This window comes from Balaenoptera physalus, assembly GCF_965194825.1.
Source record: "Balaenoptera physalus genome assembly, chromosome: X".
Lineage (NCBI taxonomy): Eukaryota > Metazoa > Chordata > Mammalia > Artiodactyla > Balaenopteridae > Balaenoptera > Balaenoptera physalus.
In genome coordinates this window covers 53800651-53821823 of record NC_138903.1, presented here as the reverse complement: position 1 = coordinate 53821823, position 21173 = coordinate 53800651, and the positions used below count along the sequence as shown (strand labels likewise).

The 21173-nt window shown below is 40.9% G+C and overlaps 2 protein-coding genes across 8 annotated transcripts in view; both read left to right on the top strand.

The window, feature by feature from the left end:
- The window catches only part of ARHGEF9 (Cdc42 guanine nucleotide exchange factor 9), a 225543-nt gene that overhangs the window by 7188 nt on the left and 197182 nt on the right, over nucleotides 1-21173 (top strand). Inside the window, exon 1 of one of the 7 annotated variants that reach the window (XM_082444966.1) lies at nucleotides 20114-20233. The exons of 3 other annotated variants lie outside the window; for them this stretch is intronic. Coding sequence is in view for 3 of the 4 variants with exons in the window: in XM_082444964.1 (XP_082301090.1) it covers nucleotides 20232-20240 (9 nt within the window). In the remaining variant the exon portion in view is untranslated. Of the gene's footprint in view, nucleotides 1-20113; nucleotides 20245-21173 lie in introns of those variants that run through there. 3 more of the 7 variants (XM_082444964.1, XM_082444963.1, XM_082444970.1) reach the window with 3 other exon arrangements.
- LOC309651885 (uncharacterized protein) lies at nucleotides 19396-20046 on the top strand (the record flags this gene model as incomplete). Its single annotated transcript, XM_082445037.1, has 1 exon — nucleotides 19396-20046. Exon 1 carries the CDS (start codon nucleotides 19867-19869, stop codon nucleotides 20044-20046), a length of 180 nt encoding a protein of 59 aa, XP_082301163.1. The 5' UTR covers nucleotides 19396-19866.

Genomic DNA, 21173 nt, shown 5'->3' with positions numbered 1-21173 from the left:
TGTATGTGGGAGGGTGGCAAATGTATAACTGGAATCAGCTGAATCAACTCTGAATCAACTTCCATGTAGAGTACAATATTATTAAAGGATAAGTAATCAAATTTGAAACTTCATGTATTGAATATATTACTAAAACTCAGTAATAACAACAATTGTTTAGAGCTTTGACCAACAAAAGATTTTTTTCAAGGAGGAGTATTTTGTTACTGGCATTATTTTAAATTGCTGGCGCATAGTGATAATAAAAGTACACTTTGACTTTTAGTCTTAAAAAAATTCTATAGCTAGTACACTCTTTCATTGCCTGCACTAAGGGTTTTCTACTCCTATTGCTCCACCCTTGGTATGGCACCGCTTTGGAGAATATGGAATCTTGAACTAATTCCATGCCAAATTTCATGTTACCTATATAAAAGCCACAACATTTGAGTTGGTGGAAATCTCTGCATAAGTAAGATACAATGACAACTGGTAAGTTTAACGGTTGATTTAATTCTGGTATGAATGACAGAAATCTATTCACACTGGCTTAAAACACACAGGTTTTATTCTTTCACATAAAATAGGTCAGAATATAGGCATATCTGGGCCAATATGGTACCTTCAGAAAGTCTTTAGGGACTTCTCTGCTCCACCATCCTTAGCATTTGGCTTTTATTCTTGAGGTTGCTCCATGATCCAAGATGGGTGTTGAAGCTCCAGAACATTTATTAACATCCACATTCTAGGTAGCATGAAGGGAGGGTAAAAGAGGAGGAAAAAGACTTGACCCTCCTTTTGAAAGAAGCCTTCCAGGAAGTCCTATTTAATACTTCTCCTTAAATCTAATTGGTAGGAACTGAGTCACATGAATGCTCCCAGCTGCAAGGGAAACTTGGAAATGTAGTTATGTAAACTGGCTGGTTATGTGCACAGCTAACAATCAGGGGCAAGGTTTCTGATTCAAAGGAAGAAGGGGCCATTGGAAGACAACCTGCAGTTATTGTCACAGTTAATCCACATGTATGTGTGCCAGTGTAGAAATGCAGAAACTTAGGGCTTGAACTCAGCTTTGGACTATGAGCCACAGCCTGATAGATGTGGCCAATAGTAAAAATACTGCCATCAATCTGGTGAAGTATCAATCAAAACTTGATGTGCCCTAGTCTTCCTTTACTTCCCCCCAGTGACAGTCTTCTTGTGAGACCAAGTGGATGGTGATATCCTTCACAGAGATGGGGAATGCAAAACGAAGAGGAGCATTTATAGAGGGGAGATGACAAGTACAGTCTGAGCCAAGTTGAGTCTGAGATGTTTAAACAGCCTCAAATGGGAGATATCCAATAGGCCAGTTGGTGATCTAAATATTGAGCTAAGAGGAAGATTGGGAGGCATTGGTCACAGTTGAAGTTCTGACAGTAGATGAACTACCAAGTAGTTTAAAATGCTGATCAGCCTGGGAAAGTGAGGGGTTAGATCAGAATTTGAGCTTTTTCCTTTTTGTGGTAGTCTCCTACCCTTGAGCAGACCCAGTCCATTCTGTTATCTACTTTCTGGAATTTCCATGGCAACAGTATAATTTCAGGCTTTACTTTCTACAGTGCTCATGTTGCTTCTGGGCTGCCTCAGCTGTAATGTTCAAGCTGGATGACATTGGGTATAATTTAGCCCAACTCCTTAGACCAAGGGTCAGTAAACTATAGCCTGACAGCCAAATCCAGCCCACAAACTAAGAAAGGTTTTTACATTTCTAAATAGTTGGGAAAAATTGAAAGAAGGACAATATTTTGTGATACACGTATATGAAATTACATGGAAATTTATATGAAATTCAAGTTTCAGTGTCCATAAATAAAGTTTTATTAAAACACAGCCATGCTCATTATGCCTTCATGATACAAAGGCAGATTTGAGTAGTTGTGACAGAGACCATATGGCCTGCAAAGCCTAAAATACTTATTATTTAGCCCTTTACACAAAAGGTTTGCAGGTCCCCTGCCTTAGAGCCGTAGGGTTACCATGGCAGTGCCTAAAGGGAGGGGGGCAGGGGCAGGCAGAAGTTCGGGTCTCCTACTTTTGATTTATCCAGAGCACCTGGGGTTTTGCTACATATGTTAGGTTGTTGCTTACGATTTTGGAAAAGGGTTTTGCTTTCTCTGTGTTCTCCCTACCTCCCACACAAAATATTTTAATACCACTCATTTTATAGATTGTGGAAACTGAGTCTCAAATAGGGAGGGTGCCTTACCCAAGACCACAAAGTGAGTATAACTGGGAAAAGTATCCCCATATCCAACTATACTTCAATTAAAAAGAAAAAAGAAAAGACACACCCAGAATAATTTTTGACCAAATGTATGGGCACCCTGTGGCCCAGTCAAGTTGATACATAAAATTAACCATCACATAGTTTCACTCATCTTCCCAGTTTGCTGTGAGAATCATATGTGTGAGTAGACAGGAAGGGGCTGTGTGAACTTTGTTGTTCTCTACCCATATGGGGAAGAATTATTATTCCTAACAGGACAGAGGGGATGTACACTTGGATGGGTAGAATATGATCTTTTCTACTGCCCTGAATTCAGCCCTCAGAAGATGAGACCCAACTTTACTCTTCTCTAAGTGCCAAGAGATCCAACAGGAATTTCATTCACAAGGAAATATCCCTCCCACCCCAGCCCAAGGCTTCCTGAATTCTCTGCTTGAGGAGGGACTGAAAAAGGCCCCCAAACAGCCCCATGACATGATGAGAGGAGCTTCTTCTTAGCCCATTGTTTTGAGAAGTTTGCTCATTGTGCTGTTTTTGGTGTGGGGGGGCGTTTTATGTGTGTGTGTGTTAGAATATGACTAGTTCTGCAAGTGATTAAACTGTTCAGTAATGGAAACTAGGCAGTGGGGGAAAATAAATGCATTCAGCTAGCTCTAAGAAGTCCTATTGCCATGAGGAAACATTTTGTCAAAGGGCCTGTGTGACATACTGGGGTAGTGACACTTAAGTTGAGTCAGCTATGTAGGGGAAAAATCCTAACAAATTTGGATTATAATAAAAAATAAAGGATGAGATAGTGAAGTTTGTGGGGAGTTTGAGAGAGGCAACAGGAATTGCATGTGCAAAGTCCTTAAGGCTGAGATAGTTTGGTATGCTTGAGGGATAGAAAGAAGGCCAGTATGGCTGGAGCACAGGCAGAAAAGGAGGCAAGTGGTATGATAGGAAGGCAGAAAGTCAGACAGGGACCAGCTCACACAGGACCTTGTAGGCCCAGGGAGCTTGCAGGCCCAGGGAAGGTGTGCATCAGCTATACTCAAAGACAGTATAGTTCTGTGTTTAATAGCACACTCTCAACCAGACTGCATAGATTCAAATTCTGACTCTGCCACTTATTAGTTTAGTGACCTTGGACATGTTACCTAACCTTTCTGTGCCTCAGTTATGCCCTCTGAAAAATGGGGATAATAATGGTACTATCCATAGTGTTATTGTGAAGACTGAGTAATGCTCAGAGTGTGCGTGATAGTGCTGGGCACTGACAAGTGCTATTTATTCTAAGTACAATAGGAAGCATTTGAAGCAGTAGAATGGTGTGATCTGCTTTATGATCTGAGAAGTTGACTTTTGCAGGCTATAGAGAATGGATTGAGGAGGGTGAAAATGGAGATGGCAAGCCCAGTTGAGATACTGCTGCAGAAATGAAGTCACTGGAGCTGAGGAGAGGAGGGCAGATTGGACAACAATTTTGGAGATAGAATCAATGGAAATTGGTGCTGGATTGAGTGAGAGAGGCATAGAACAAGGAAGAAATATGGAAGATGACTCCTAGGTTTCTGGCTCTGCCACTGACTAGCTGTGTGATTTGGGGCAAGGGATTTAACCATTCTAAGCTTTAGTTTCCTTATATATTAGTCAAGGTTCTCCAGAGAAACAGTACCAGCAGGATATGTGTGTGTGTGTGTGTGTGTACACACACAGTTGACCCTTGAACAACACAGGTTTGAAATGCGTGTGTCCACTTATGTGTGAATTTTTTTTCTTCCAAAAATATGGACTGCAGTACTATATGATCCATGGATGTGGAACTGTGGATATGGAGGAGGGCTGTCTGTAAAGTTATACGTGGATTTTCAACTGTGCTCTTGCTCAGCGCCCTTAACTCCTGCATTGTTCAAGAGTCAACTTTATAAATAACTAAACACACACACACACACACACAGAGGTAGACAGAGAGAGGGAGAGAGAGAGATTTATTTTAAATAATTGGCTCACGTGATTGTGGAGATGCAAATCCCAAATCTGTAGGGTAGGCCAGCAAGCTGGGAAGAGTTGCAGTCTGAGTCCAAAGGCCGTTTGCTGGCAGAATTCCTTCTTGCTAGAGGGAGGTCAGTCTCTGTTTTATTAAGGTCTTCAACTGATTAGAAGAGGCCCACCCATATTGTGAAGTATAATCTGCTTTACCCACAGTCCACTGATTTAAATGTTGATGTCACCCAAAATAATACCTTCACAGAAATATCCAGAATAATGTTGACCAAATATCTGGGCATTGTGGCCCAGACAAATTGACACATACAATTAACTATCACAACTTACCAGTGAAACTGAAATAATAGTAGTACCTGGTCATTGGTACTATTGTAAATATGAAATTAATCTATGTAAAGCACTTGGTACAGTGTATTTCACATAGCAAGGTTTCAATTAATGATCATCTTTATTATTTTAATACAATAATAATCCCTCACTTTTTTTGGTATTTTGCATTTTCAAAGCACCTTCACATATGTGAATTTATGTGGGCATCACAACACTCTTTATACTTAAAAATTGGGGAAACTAAGACTGGGAGAGATGAAGTATCTTTTCCACACATCTATCTTCAAACAGAGCCAGGATGAGAAATAGATCTGTAATTCTATAGTAGTTCCTTGAGCGTTACTCTCCCCGCTTGCCAGGAGTGGATGTTTGCTTGGCTTCCTTCATTCCAGAGGTAAGGGGTATCAGCAATAAGATCATGAATGCAGTAGGGCTTGAGGATAATAGCTAACATTTACCAAGCCAGCGTTCACCTTGTGCCAAGCACTGCACTGCTCTAAGTCTTTTGCATGTGTATCTAGTTTAATCTTCCCAACAATCCTATGAGGTAGGCATGAAACTGCCAGGTAGGTTGTGGAAGAGAGCAGGACCCTCAGGCCACATGCTGAGAACTCAAATGACTTTTGCCCCTTCCTCCCTCACCATTATAAATACCAGAGATTGTGAAAACTCAGGGAACCCATTTGAGTGTTTGTGAGACAAATGTATTTGGGTGTGTAAAGGTCAATGAAGCCTGGCAGAATGCCTTTTGTGTACATAGCAGGCACTCCTGTGAATATTTGTGGAATGGATGAGTGAACTGATGAAAGAGAAGAACCTCAGGCTGCCTGTAGCCAACCATGCCTGAAGCTGGCCCTAGAAAAGGCAGAGGCATTTGCAGTAAATGTTCCTTTTTGCAGAGGTAAGATGTCCCTGAACCAGCCAGGCAGTTAGGTTAAGGGAACAGGCTGAAATGGGAAGCTTCAGAAGTCCTTCCTGGGAAAATTGCTTAACTCTTCTGGATATCAGGTTACTAATATGCAAAATGGGGCCATTCTCTCTCTCTCTCTTTCCCCCTCTCCCCCTCTCTCTCCCTCCCTCCCTTCCTCCCTCTCTCTCTCCCCCACACACATGCACACAGCCACATAGACACTTAATTCACTTACTTAATAATATTTATTGAGCATCTGCTATGTACCAGGCACTGTCCTAGGCACTGAATGGTGAACAAAACGGACAAAAATTCTGTCCTTGTGGAATGGATTTTCTACTAGGGTAGATACATGCTAAGCAAATGATTCCAAAAAGCATATACTATGTTCTAAGTGCTAAGGAGAAAAAATACAGCAGGGAAGAGGGATAAGAAGTATGTGTAGGGGGGGTTAAAATTTTAGTTTCCTATTTCTAGCTGCACTTCCCTCACAAGGTTGCAATGAGGTTGAAATGTGATAAAAGGCCTATTTAAGAAGCTGTGAAGTTCTATTTAAATGTAAGCTGCAGTTACTCTTGGGGGATAATTTTTCTTGATTCTTATTTGCTGTTCTCTTTTCCATCATCAGTGCAGTAAGAGTTCTGGTCTAGAGGACAAGAAACTCGGGTTATAGTCCTGGCCCTGGCATGACAGTTTATTAAAAATCCCAAATGTATAGAACTTTACAGATTCCAAAGTACTTTTCCCAGAACTGGGTTTTCTGGCTTTTAATTCTTTGTTCTTTCCATTCTCCCATGAAGTGGTGAGAGCTAAGTCACTTTCCTTCTGAGAAGCAGAGTGTTGCCCTTATGTAAAGTGGGAACTATTACCCCTCACTCCTTGCCAGCCTTCTTGGGCTGTTGTGAGGTGCAAACCAGATAATATCATAAAATGAGCCTGTAAGCACTGTTTGCTGTGATCGGGAGAATTGGTACTCCTGCTTAAGTGACTTATTTTGTACTTCATAAACTGGTTATATGTATGGAGAGGGGAGAGTGAGCCTTCAGGACTGAGGGCAACTTTCTTTCCTTTCACAGAAGCTGCTAAGGATAGCAGAGGAATCAATGAACCTCAGCACCTCCCAGAAATAAGAACAGTTATACAGAAACATTTAGCATCTCATGATGGAGTGGCAACCACTGGTGTGCAGCCCCTTTTCACCACTCTGCTTTAGAGAAGTGGGAACCAGGACTAATCTTCTGACATTTAATACAGAAATGACTCATGACCTTTAAAGACCTCCACTTGCTGCTTAGATATGATCTCATTCAGAATGCTGGAGGTGAGATGGGGAGCACTGAATAAGTAGAATCTTCATTTAGTATCCCCCTCACCTTTTTCTACTATAACAATTCTTCTTTTCTTAACCAAATGTTTTAATCCATAGAGCACTTTCAAATTCATGATTTCATCATCTTTTTGGTAGGCATTATTTGTTTCTTCTATTTATAGATGAGGAAACTGAGGCTCAGAAAATATATTTTTTGCCTAAAGTTGGGGGCAAAGATAATATTCAAACTCTCAAATAATAGTAATTGTTAGCATTTACTGAGCATTACTATGTGCCAGGCATTGTTCTAAGCGCTTTACATGTATTCACTTATTAAACCCTCACCAAGAGCCGTAAGAATCTCTCTGTTTTTCATGTGAGGAAACTACAGTACTGAGAGTCTGGGGCTTGCTTAAAGTGAAGGGCAGAATGAGTACCAGGGCATTATACCATTCTCCCCATTTTAAAGATGAGAAAAGTGAGGCTCAAAGCATTAAGTAACTTGCTCAAGGTCATACAACCAACAATTGTCAGAACTAAGGTTGAAGCTCAGCAAGCTGACTCTAATCCCTGTGTTCTGAACTCTCAAGCTATACTGCTTCCTTCTAAGTGTAGGGCTCTTTGTAGTCGGGTTAATTGAAGCAGAGAGAAAGAGAAAGGGGGAGGGAGCTTATTAAGATCACAAAGCATGGGCTTCCCTGGTGGCACAGTGGTTTGGAATCTCCCTGCTAATGCAGGGGACACGGGTTCGAGCCCTGGTCTGGGAAGATCCCACATGCCGCAGAGCAACTAGGCCCGTGAGCCACAACTACTGCGCCTGCGCGTCTGGAGCCTGTGCTCCGCAACAAGAGTGGCCACGATAGTGAGAAGCTCGCGCACCACGATGAAGAGTGGCCCCCACTCACCACAACTAGAGGAAGCCCTCACACAGAAACGAAGACCCAACACAGCCAAAAATAAAAAAAAAATAAAAAAAGTCAACACCAAAAAAATTAAAAAAAAAAGATCACAAAGCATATTTAACATTTTTAAAATTTAATTTTTAATGAATATAACAGTCACATGGTTAAAAAATCAAACAAACTATTAATATGTATACAATGGATGAGCCCTCTCCACCCAGGTTCCCCCATTAGAGGTCACCAGAATTTCTTTATGTAGATATAAGCAGATACAAAAATATTTTCTTATTTTCTTTCTTTTTCACCCCCAAAATCACACATTTTATATACTATTCAGCATATTTCTTTTTACTTCCTTTACTGAAGTATAATGAACTTACAGTATTATATTAGTTTCAGGTGTACAACGTAGTGATCCAATATTCTTATACTTTACAAAGTGATCACAACGGTAAGTCTAGTTACTATCTGCCACCATACAATGTTAATAATGTTACAATATTATTGACTATATTCACTATGCTGTACATTACATCACCATGACATTTATTTTATAATTGAAAGCTTGTGCCTCTTAATCTCCCTCACCTATTTCACTCATCCCCTCCCCCCCTCCCCCCTCCCCACCCCTACAATCACCAGTTTTTTTCTCTGTATCTATGAGTCTGTTTCTGTTATGTTGTGTTTGCTCATTTGTTTGTTTTTTAGATTCCACATATAAGTGAAATCATACAGTATTTTTCTTTCTCTGTCTGACTTATTTCACTTAGCATAATACCCTCTAGGTCCATCCATGTTGTCACAAATGGCAGGATTCCATTTTTCATGGCTGAGTAATATTCCCCATTTTCTTTATCAATCCATCTATTGATGGGCACTTTAGGTTGATTCCATATCTTGGCTCTTCTAAATAATGCTGCAATGAATATAGGGGTACATATATCTCTTCAAATCAGTGCTTTTTTTTTACTTTGGGTATATACCCAGAAGTGAAATTGCTGGGCCACGTAGAAGTTCTATTTTTAATTTTTTGAGGAACTGTTTTCTATAGTGGCTTTACCAACTTACATTCCCACCAACAGTGCACAAGGATTCCCTCTTCTCCACATCCTTGCCAACAGTGTCAGTTGTTGTCTTTTTGACGACAGTCATTCTGACAAGTGTGAGGTGATATCTCACTGTAGTTTTGATTTGCATTTCCCTGATGATTAGTGATGTTGAGCATCTTTTCATGTGTCTGTGAGCCATCTGTATGTGTTCTTTGGAAAAATGTCCATTCAGGTCCTCTGCCCACTTTTCAATCAAGTTGTTTCTTTTTTTTGATATTGAGTCTTGTGAGTACTTTGTACATTTTTATATTAACCCCTTATCAGATATATAATTTACAAATATCTTCTCCCATTCAGTAGGCTGCCTTTTCGTTTTGTTGATAGTTCCTTCACTGCACAAAAGCTTTTCAGTTTCATGTAGCCTCATTTGTTTATTTTAGCATTTGTTTCCCTTGCCTGAGGAGACATCTCCAAGAAAATATTGCTGAGACTGATGCCAAAGAGCATACCACCTATGTTTTCTTCTAAGATTTTTATGGTTTTAGGTCTTACATTCAAGTCTTTAATTCATTTTGAATTTATTTTGGTATATGGTGTGAGAAAGTAGTCCAGTTTGATTCTTTTACATGTAAATGTCTAGTTTTCCCAACAACATTTTTGAAGAGGCTGTTGTTTTCCCCATTGTATATTCTTGCCTCCTTTGTTGTAGGTGAATTAACTATATAAGGGTCAGCTTATTTCTGGGCTCTCCAATATATTCCATTGATGTATGTGTCTGTTTTTAATGCCAGCACCATACTGTTTTGATGACTGTAGCTTTGTAGTATAGTTTGAAATCAGGGAGTGTGATACCTCCAGCTTTGTTCTTTTTTTCTCAAGATTGTTTTGGGTATTTAGAGTCTTTTGTGTTTCCATACAAATTTTAGAATTATTTGTTCTAGTTCTGTGAAAAATGCCATTGGTATTTTGATAGGGATTGAATTGAATCTGTAGATTGCCTTGGATAATAGTAACAATACTAATTCTGCATATTTCTTTTTTGCACATAATGTATCTTTGAGATATCTCCATATCAGTCCACAGAGAGCTTCAGAAGTCTCATCTTGGCCCTCACAAATATCTACAAGCCTCTATCCATCTGTGTGTCCTGTACACATCTTTTCTTTACCAATCTTTGGTAGTGTCCAACCCTCTTTACATCTTCACTCAGAGCCTCACTGCTAGACTACCTTGGACTTCTATAGAAAATACAGTTCCTAAGTCAAATCCTTAGACTCCCTCTGACACATAATCCAGCATCTTACAAACTCCCTAGTTGAACTAATCCCCTCCCCTCCTACTGCAGTTTCAACTTATTCCTATCATCTACCTACCTACCTATCTACCGATCTACCTGCTTATCTATGTAATGCTTGTCAGGCATCTATTCTGAGCAAAACTCCACGTTTAATTTGATGATGAATGCTTAGTGTCCTTACTGCTCAGCAGTTTTCAGTTTAAATGAAGCCTGTAAATAAATAAACTTGGACATAGGAGTCAGAAGGGTAGCTGGTTGAATGAGTCATGAGGCCCCAAAATGGAACTGTCCAGGAGATTAGGCTCCAAAACTAAACACTAGTCCTCAGGGAAGCGTTCACTGCCCATCCCAACCTTGAATTGATGCATTATTGGGTTTGACTTTCCCAGAAAGATATTGAGCCTGATATGAAAGCATTGTACTTCCTCTGAAGGGGCTTTTAGACTCGCTGCTCTTTTCCAACCAGTCTTTTCTAACCTGAGTAGAGGCAGGTTGTTTGACCCACTAGCTTGCTTGAAATAGAACTGCAATAAGCACCTCCCCCCCACCCCAAAAAGAGAGAAAGAAATAGGCCTGAGATAGATGCATGCAAAGGAACTGGAGGAAATTGCTGTTCCTGGGTATTTATTCAGAGATGTATTCAGTCTTTGTCCACAGGAGGGTGGTATAGGCAATTTTTCTTGAGGGAAGGGCTTCCTTCTTAGTGGCGGTCTAGAATGGCTTCTGCCAACAAGGAACAGAAAACCAAAGAGGTCCTGAAATTCTCAGCCTGTAACCTGGGAACTTTTAGTCCCTTTTGGAGAAGTTCTGACTAACGAAGGCCCTTGGAGGAGGGCAGGCAGGGCAAAGGTTGGTATTCACAGGCTACAGCAGAGAATAATTCCATGATACATTTCCTCTACGTCCTACATTGTGAATCAGCAGGACTATGATTTGGTCTTCATTCATTCATTCATTCATTCATTTACCATTTAGTTATTTAATCATTTAAAAAATATTTATTGAATTCCAAGCACTGTTCTAGGTGCTAGAGATACAGCAATGAGCAAAACAGTCTCTACCTTCATGGAACTTACACTTTATAAAGGGAGAAAATAAACCAATAATTATATAACATTTCAGGGCTAGAAAGAAAAGCAGGATAATGGAATAGAGAGTGATGGCGTGGTTCAGTTTTAGAGAGGGTGGTCAGGGATGGACTCTTTTTGAAGAGATGTAATTAGAGCTAAACTTCTAGATAGCTAGGAGAAAAGTCCTCAGGCAGAGTCAAATTCTTAATCCTGTGTCTGATTTTCCCCGTAAAATGCCACCCCCACAACCACACAATTATATGCAACTTTATTCTTTAACTTAAGCTAATCACTCAGTAATTCCTCAGTAATTCCTCAGAGTACCCCACTTGGGACCAATTCCATACCTGCCACAACTTTGGCAAGGCTGTTGAAATTTTAAAACAACCGATGCTTTATTTTAAGTTACAACTGAAAACAAGTCATAGCCTTTTGAGTTTTAAGAAGTTTAAGGACTTGTTTGAGGTCATACAATTACCAAGAAGCAGAGGCTGGATTTACATCCAAAAGTTCTAGCTTTTCTTCCACTGCTTATTTCACTTTGCCATGAGCTTCTCAAGGCATTGTGGGGGCACAGCAACACATGCAAGTATCAGCCATTTTAGGTGAACATGAGTTCACAGGTAGTTCTTCCTAAGATCCAGTGTTTAGAATAAGGGAGGTGACAGTTTCACCATACTCCCCATTGTCACTCCCACCTGGATATGTGTTCTGAGGGATGTATGGACAAACTGACAAGCAACCAGCCTGGGGAGGGGACTGTAAACCATGCCACCAGTGGAATAGCTTAAAGAAATGGTCATGTTTATCTTGGAAAACACGTGTGTGTGTGTGTGTGTAAGGTGGGCATTCAGGAGGAATAAGAGTTTGAAGCCATGATAGATGTCTTCAAACACTTAAGAAGACTATTGCTTAGAAGGATAGACCTTTTTTGCATCGCCCAGAGGATAGCACTCTAACAAATGGACAGAAGCCATAGTATAGTGAATTTTAGCTCAAAATGAATAATGGCTTTGGAAGCTTCAGGGTGAGTTCTTTTTTGTTACTGAAAATACTCCAGTGGCTGCTGAACAAAGCTCATCAGAGAGAGTGGAGAAAAAAAGGTGGGCTTTGGAAATAGATCTCAGTTTAAACCTTGCAATTGCTACATCCTACTTGTATGGCTATGAGCAAATGATGTAAACATTCTTAACCTTAGTTTTCTACTGTTTAAAATAGCAATAACAATTACTTCTTTTTGGGCTTCTGGGAAGAATTAAATAAAATGACATGTTGAAAAGCCTAGCACCATGCTTGCCCAAAGTAGATGTTTCCTCCTCCCCCTCCACTCCCCCTACCCCATCACATATACTGTAGAGAGAATTCCTACAAAGGGAGGTTGGAAGGAAATAACCTTTTTTTCCCATTTCAAGTATGAAATTCTATGATTTGTTCTATAATCATCAACAACAACTTTATTCATTATCTGATTGTGCTTAGGATATTTTACTGTATGACATTGAAATTATGTGTGTTTGTGACTCTTTTCCCTACTAGACTGTAAGTTTCCCGAGAGGCTCTCTGTACCCCTTAGCTGTCAAAATAACTGCTTATTGAATTTAACTTATTTGGGGGGTGTGGTGATCTCTGTGCTGAATAACTGAACTAACCAAGAGTTTCTGTCCTCAAGGAACTGATTCTCCTAAATAGAGCTGACATTCATGAATGTGCAAGAGCATCTAGTCATATAGGTAACCAAGAACATGAACAGACAGGATTCAATATCTTCAGGCTGCCTGTGGCAAATATCAGGGATTATCAGGTGGCTGAGGTGGGAGTTGGATGGCAAATAAGCGAGTAACAGTAGGGGTCAGGACAAAATGTGGAACATTCCTTGGGTGTGCTTACTGACAGAAGTGGGGCTTTGGGAGCTGTTTGAACCATGAGGGGCAAAGGACAACCTGGTACTGGCTTTTCCCTGAGAGAAGGCAAATATTTAAGACCTAGATATCTTATACCTGGGTGGTAGGCCATTGGGACTCCAGTCAGGATATTGAAACAGTTTATTCCTGTGACCCAGGAGACATCATGTCAGATGCTATTGGAAGGTGGAACATGTGTCACCTAGTGGCATTTATACAGCATAGTGTTGAAAAGCATAGGCTCTAGAGCCAGACTGGTTTGGGTTTGCATCTGGACGCTACCACTGACTAGCCATGTGACCTTGGGCAAGTTATTTAAACACTATGCCTCAGTCCCCTCACCTGTAAAATAAGGACGATAATAGTATCTTCCTCATAGGGTTGTTGTGAGAATTAAAATAATTAATATATGTAAAGGGCTTAGAACAGTGCTCAGAGTAAGTACTCTATAAGTGTTAACTCTTATTATTATTATCTAATGAGGGCCCTTTGGATCCTGAGAAATATACTGGGTGCTTATAGTAATTTCAATGTGAGTTTGGGAACATTTATATTCCAGACTATCTCATGGAGTGATTAGTTCCTCAGCAGTGGCTGGGATAGAAATAGTGATAGCATCTGGCTCAAAGAGATGAAAGAACTTCCCACCAACTGAGATTGTCCCAAAGACTAACAGGTTGTCTTAGGAGAGAGGAACCTCACCATTGTTGTGTGTGTTGGAGCTAAAACTGGATGAGGATGTTGCAGAAAAGATTGAAGGATGGAATTGGGGTTTTGCTATACCAAGAGATTCTGTGATTCCTTGATACTTAGCAGAAGGGCTGCCTTTGAGGTTGGGGCAGTGCTTTTTTATTTTGTAACTTTTTATTTTATATTGAAGTATAGTTGATTAACAATGTTGTGTTAGTTTCACGTGTACAGCAAAGTGATTCAGTTATACATATACATGTATCTATTCTTTTTCAAATTCTTTTCCCAATTAGGTTGTTACAGAATATTGAGCAGAGTTCCCTGTACTATACGGTAGGTCCTTGTTGGTTATCCTTTTTTTTTTAGACATCCAGAATAAATTTTAATAAAACTATTAAAGTGACTATTAATGTTATTCCAGCATATGCCAAACTGATCACTAAGATGTTGATAGCTTTTCTACATTAGTTTGCTAAGGCAGCCACAACAAAGTACCACAGACTGGGTGATTAAACAACAGAAATGTATATTCTCACAGTTCTGAGCCTGAGATCAAGGTGTTGGCAGGGTTGGTTTCTTTCGAGGCCTCTCTCCTTGGCTTGCAGATGGCTGCCTTCTTGCTTTGTGTTCAGATGGTCATCTCTCTGTGGGTGCACCTGTTGGTGGGGCAGTGTTTCTTGAAATGTGGGAGCCTCATCTAATTTTTTGAAATTGTGAACAGAGTTGAATGGTCACCTTATGCAGAAAGCTAACCGCAAATAGGCTGGGATCAAATGTCATGTTCCAAAGTCTGAAATCTCTCAGAAGTACTTTCGAGATTCAAGAAATACGAGTTTTGGTTTCTGCTGTGCCAGAAATTAGTTGTGTAATCTTGTGTAGCTTACTTTCATTCTCTGGGCTTCAGTTTCCTAACCTAGAACATGAGGGTTTAGAGTACATTTTCTCTGAGGTCTCATCATGTCTTGCCTTCTGTGGTTGGAAGATACAATTCTCTGAGAAGAAACAAGTGGATGAAGGAGACATTCGTGCATTCAACAGATGTTTATGAAGCACCTGCTAAGTGTCAGGCAAAGGACACCAGATTGGCAAAGCATTGTATGCCATGCTGCAGAAGTTCCCTAAAAGGCAGTGGGGAGCCATGGAAGGCCTTTGAGCAGAGGAGCTGTATAACCCAGGGTTTAGCTGCAGAAATTAAATTGATCTAGTTTTTTCAGCAGAGTTTTAATATAGAAAATTGGGTGCTTACAAAATTTGTTGAAGGGCTGAAGGGACAATGTTTAGACTGGGCCTCCAGGAGTGACTCCCAGAACAACACCAGAGGAGCTGTTTTCTCTGCCACAAGCAGGAAGGTGAGGCATCAGGAGCTTTGGGAACACTTCACCTGATTTGCAATCTAGGAATTAGGAATCTGCCACTGCCGTAACTATTGACTAGAGTAACATTATGCCTTCCAAATCCTCAGTAGCAAAATAAATAAATAAATAAATAAATAAAATTGTTAAAAAGTCTCATTCCCTGCTTGTACAAAGACACAAAGCCAGTGTCCAGACACTGGGACCTATGGAAATGTAGCACGGCTGCAGAAAACCCTAAAACCCCACCACTCTACTTGTCACCAGAAACAGCAGAAGTATGGTTTCTGCATTATCACTTTTCTTCCAAATATTGTGCATATGCATATGATTGGCAGAAATAAATCACATCCAGAACACTGGATGCAAAGGAGTCTGAGAAATGACAGGTTGTTGTTGTTGTTGTAGTTTTTGGTTTTTAGCTTTTCAGCAATATAGGAAGGCAGGCTAGAAGGGGGGTGGCATGGATCCGCAGCAACCAATATATAGTATCCACCATAGAATTGATAAGGGCAGAACTGCTTTTGAAAGAGATAATTTGTTCAGGAGAGTAGAAGCTGAACTGGGGAGAGAGAGCTGCACAAGAGACCACAGTGCTGGCAGCAGGGAGAGAGAGGGAGGACACATTCCTTAAGGAGAAAGAGAATCATCAAGACTTAGAGACTGGTTGGCTAGTAGCAAGGTGAGGGAGAAGCAAGACTTATGGGTATCTTCTTGGTTTTAGGCTAGTTCTGTGTGTGACATTCCTAAGGGACAGGGATCTCAGGGGAAAGAGGAAGCTGGCAGGGGTGAGAGAAGATGACTTCACTTTTGGACTTATCAAGTCTGAGATTCTTGTGAGATATTCAGGAGGAGATGTCCAGAAGGCAGTTGGAGATTCATCTCTGGAGTTCAAGAGAGCTACCTAGGGGTTATCAGCAGAGAATTGTAAGCTCCCTGCAGGCAGGGACCTATTTTATTCCCCCACTGGTGTCCTGTAACTTTGTTGAAAGGAGGTACATCAGTGTGTAATGTAGGTGGTAGGTAGTTAAAGCCTTGGGAATGGATAGGTCCATCATTCAGTGCAAGTATGGAATGAGAAGAAAAGGGGGCTGAGATTAGAAGAACTTTGAGAAATCATGCCCTTAATGACTAAATGAAGAAGAACCCAAGCAGGAAGTAAAGACAATATAACCAGACAGGTCATGTGGATGGTGTCCCCAAGGCAAATGGAGCATTTCAGGAAGGAGGAAGGCATCAATGGAGTCAAGAGGGAGAAAAGTCAGGGAAGAAAAAGATGGAAAATTGGCCATGAGATTTAGCAACAAGTTGGTCATTTGTTTATATTCACGAGAAGTTGCAGTTTCTTATGGGATGATGGGAGTGAAAGTCAGGCTGCAGTGGGTTGAAGGGTCAATAGATGGTGATGTGGAGAAAGGATAAGATTGCACTTTCAAAGGCAAGGAGAAAGATTCTAGTTGTTTACATTTTGGTACTGTCCTGATCACCAGTATCTGTCTCAACATAATCTAGAAGAGTGGCTTTCAAACTATGTTGACCATTGCCTGCTGTAAGAAATATATTTTACATCACAACCTAGAACATTTATATTTATATGTAAATAAAACAAAAGCTTCATTAAACAGTATTTATCCTAACTATATGGGTATTTCATATAAATGAAATCATATAAAAGCCTTTTGTGTCTAGCTTCTTTCACTTAGCATATTTTTAAAGTTCACCTATGTTTTAGCATATAACAGTACTTCGGTTTTTTATGGCTGAATAATATTCCATTGTGTGCATATACCACATTTTGTTTATCCATTCACCAGGTGATGGACATTTGAGTTCTTTCTATCTTTTGGCTATTGTGAACAATGCTGTTATTCATGTTCATGTACAAGTTTTTGTATGGCATGTTTTCATTTCCCTTAGGTATATACCTAAGGGTGGAATTGTTGGGTCGAATGGTAACACCATGTTTAAGTTTTTGAGGAACTGCCAGACTGTTTGCCAAAGTGGCTTCATCATTTTACATTCCCACAGCAGTGTTATGAAGGTTCCAATTTTTCCACATCCTTCCCAACACTTATTATCTAGCTTTTTGATTATAGCCATCCTAGCGTGTGTAAAGTGGTGTCCCATTACAAATACGTTATAGTAAACATCCTTCATTTGCATTTCTTGCATTTGATTTGCATTTTCCTGATGACTAATATATTGAGCATCTTTCCATGTGCTTATTGACCGTTTCTTTGGAGAAGTGTTATTCAGATCCTTCGCCAATTTTTAAACTGAGTTATTTTTCTTTATATAATTGAGTTGTAAGAGTTCTTTATGTATTCTAGATACAAGTCCCTTATCAGATATATAATTTGCAAGTATTTTCTTCCATTCTGTGGATTCTCTTTTCATACTCTTGATAGTGTCCTTCAAAGCACAAAAGTTTTTTAATGTTGATCAAGTCCAATTTATCTATTTTTTTTCTTTTGTTGCTTGTGCTTTTCATGTCAAATCTAAGAAACCATTACCAAATCCAAGGTCACAAATATATACCCGTATTCTCCCCCTTTCGTTAAACTTAGGCACAATATCATTTATAATTAATAGTGATTCCTTAATATTATCAGGCTGTTCAAATTCCCATTTGTCTCATAAATGTCACAAATGTGTGTGTGTATGCACACATACACAAGTTCCACCTGAATCAATAACACTTTTTTCTCCCTATTTACTTGCTAAAGAACCAGGTTGTTGGCCCTGTAGTTTTTTACAGTCTGTATCCCCGTATTGCAATTAACATGTTTTTCTGTCTCCTGTGTGGCCTATAAATTGATAGCTGGATCTAGAAGCTTGATCTGATTCAGGATTTTTTGTTGTTTTGGCACAAATCATTCGTAGGTAATGTGATGAGTCAAAATTTTAAAGTGAACATTTCTTTAGGTTTTATTCTATCTTGTAAGGCTAGGGGCCATTTTGCTTATGACCTGCATTCACTCAGAATTTCCAGTCACTTAGTTAAAATGGGTGACTGTCCTAGGCTCAAAGATTTCTAGAGAATAGAGAGCAATTCTCATTCCTCTTCGAGTCTATAGTATGCTGGAAATTCCAGAAATTAATTTGTTCTATCCCTGGATAATCTAGTTTCTTGCCCCTCTCCACCAATATCTATGTGTTCATGTTTACAGTTCTAGAATGTAAGAGTAAGAAGGGCCCTTAGAGATCTTCTGTATAAGTTAGTCCTGGATTTTTGAGGGCCCAGGAGCCTGCTATATATTTTTTTTTTCTGAGGTGAGGGTTCGGAGGTTTCACTGAATTCTCAGATAGGTCTAAGTCCTCATGTGGCAGAAGGGAGATGGAGGCCCATAGAGGGGAATGGAGTTGCCCAAAAGTCATACAGCAAGCTTGAGGTAGGGCTAGAAGTAAATCTGAAAACTTCCTGTCTCTAGTCCAGGGTTTTTCCCCAAGTTTCGGACACCAGGTCACCAACACAGAACAGGGCAGTGATTTCAAGCAGACTGCAAGTTTTGTAGAGGGTTTTCCACTGCAAAGCTGTCTTCTCTTCCTAGTACCCGGTATGCTGGAAGAGTGCAAGCTGTCATAGTGTAAAGAAACCATAAGTAGGAAAGGAAATCTGACCTGCAAGTGCAGAGATATCAGAGAAAGACAAACAGAATTGGATTTTGGATAATTTGTTGAGTGTCCTTGTGGTTCTGTACACAGCACTGATTTGCTGAACTTATATAGCTAATTGTGAGTCGCCTATAAATACTTAGACAGTGGCCTAAAGGCATCTTTGCTTCCTCCTTGGCCCAGGCTCCAAACAAAGTGGCTGCAAAGGATCCCTTTTTCCCCCTGTTCCTTTTCCCTCCTCCCCACCCTTTTTCCTTCCTTTCCTCCACCGTTCTCTTTCTTCATCGTCGTATCCCCCTATTTCTTCTTTCTCCTTCCCATGTTTCCTTTTCTTTTCCTCCTGCTTCTCATGGTCTTCTCCTCATTCCCTCCTCCCTCCCTGCCATGCCCTCTCCCCTTTAGCCCCTTATGTCCGATCCCTCCCTCTTTCCCAATCCTTTCCCTCCTCTCTCCCCTCATCTGCATCAACCCATCCACAACATGCTCCCCACCCCCACGCCAGAACTGGCAGCCAGGGCCTCCAGCTGGGCTGGATGAAGCGGGCCTGCTGGGGGAACCGTGGGTTCTCCGATTGGCTGCCGCGGGTAGCACGCCAGCTCAAGTACCGCCCCCCGGCGAGTAAACGCTCCTCTGCGGCACCTGCTATTGGCCGGCGGGCCTGTCAGCAGCCTGGGTTGTGCCTCACGCAGGCGCCGGCAGTCGCTCGGAGAATAAAAACGTAGTCTTTGGATTGGGGGGTGGGGAGAGGAGAGGAAGAGAGCCAGCGAGGCAGGGATCGAAAGAGTGGCTGGCAGCCGGGAGCTTCGCGAGCAGAGAGAGCGTAGGAAAGCGAGCGAATTAGAAGAAGTAGGGGAGACCGAGACTGACCGGTAGCCAGCCAGGCAGGTGGACGGACGCACCCCCGGACAGACAGACTGAGCAGGCGCCGGAGAACCTCGCTCTGGTTCCTCCCGCCTTTCCCTTTGAAAGCCAGGATTTTGCCTTTTCCGTGGCGCCCGAGAGAGAATGCTGGACTCTGCCGACTTAAGCGCAAGCTAAGATTTCTCAACTAGGGAAGAAAGATCAGCTCAGTTCTGAGAAGGGGGGAAGCAAGCACCCCTGTCCCCATTCCCCCTTCCCCCCCTCCCATATCAAACTCGGGCGCCAAACCCAGCCCTTCCCCAACCACCCGACTTCCTCCTCTCCTTTCTAGCATGGTGGCTGTATGGACAGTCTGACAGAACAGAGACTGACATCTCCCAATCTGCCGGCCCCCCATCTGGAACACTACAGTGTTCTGCATTGCACCATGACCCTGGATGTGCAAACTGTAGTCGTTTTTGCCGTGATTGTAGTCCTCCTGCTTGTAAATGTCATACTCATGTTTTTCCTGGGAACGCGCTGAATGGAGTCCAGCCACCTGAGCTGTTTCGAACTCTCGTTTTGATTTCATCCCGAGAACCTCCAAGAAAGAAAAAAAAAAAAGAGAAAGAGAGAGAGACAGAGACAGGGAAAGAGAGGGAGAGAAAGAGCAAGCTTTCTTACTCAGGGGGGAAAGCGTTTTGAGCTTCAACATGGCCTCGCTGTGATATGTATGACGTTGGTATATTATCTCTCCCTAAATCTTTTGTTATGTCTTGTCTTTTAAGTATGCCTGTGAGTGTAGTTGCTTATTGCTTAAGTGAAACTGTTGATAAAGAAATGCTTTCTATTTATGTGTGCATGTGTGTGTGTGCATTCTCCACCTATGTGACGTTCATGAAGCAAGCTCTGTGTCCTTATACAATGGCTTTGCTGATTGTGGTGTCTTGTCAATTCGTTTTCTTTAAAACTACCTTTAAATTCCATCACAGAATTTCAGTCAAAATTTCTCTCTTGCCATCAGAAGCGCATTTGGGTTTGTTTGGGGCAAGGGGGGTTGTGGGAAGAGTATGATGAATTTCTGGCATCTTAGGGAAAACAGTATTGCACTAGATGTTTAGAGGGAAAAATTGATACAAGGAATGAATTTAGGGAAAATGATTCTTCAGTCTCTAATGAGAAGCGAGAATTTGGACAGTGATGTGGTGGGGTGCGTTGTGCTGGCAGTTGGTGACTGTGTTCTCTGAATCTTAATTTGCTGTACAGGGTTTACAATTTCCAATTTGGAAAGAAGCCACCTTTAAAACATTTTTTAAATCATTAAATGTCAGTTTCTTTGGAATCATGGAATGGGGTATAAAAGCGTTCTCTGATCTTTATGAATTAGCAAGAGAAGACATTGACAGTAACTGTTTGGTTCTTTTTCCCAAAGATTGTACCTGTGAATTTGGGGATTTTCTCTGTATGTCCTCCAAAAAACAACAAAAGCCAGCTCTCTACCTACCTTGGGAATAATGTATTTAGATATGCCTCTTTGGAGTAGTCTCATTTGCAAAGATGTTCTTGAACTACATTTTAAATAGAACTTGCTAGTGCTAATGAGAAAGTGGTTTTGTTTGCTTCCTTGTTTGTTCTTTAAAATCAGAAGTCTTTCTAATTAGAAGGTTTCCA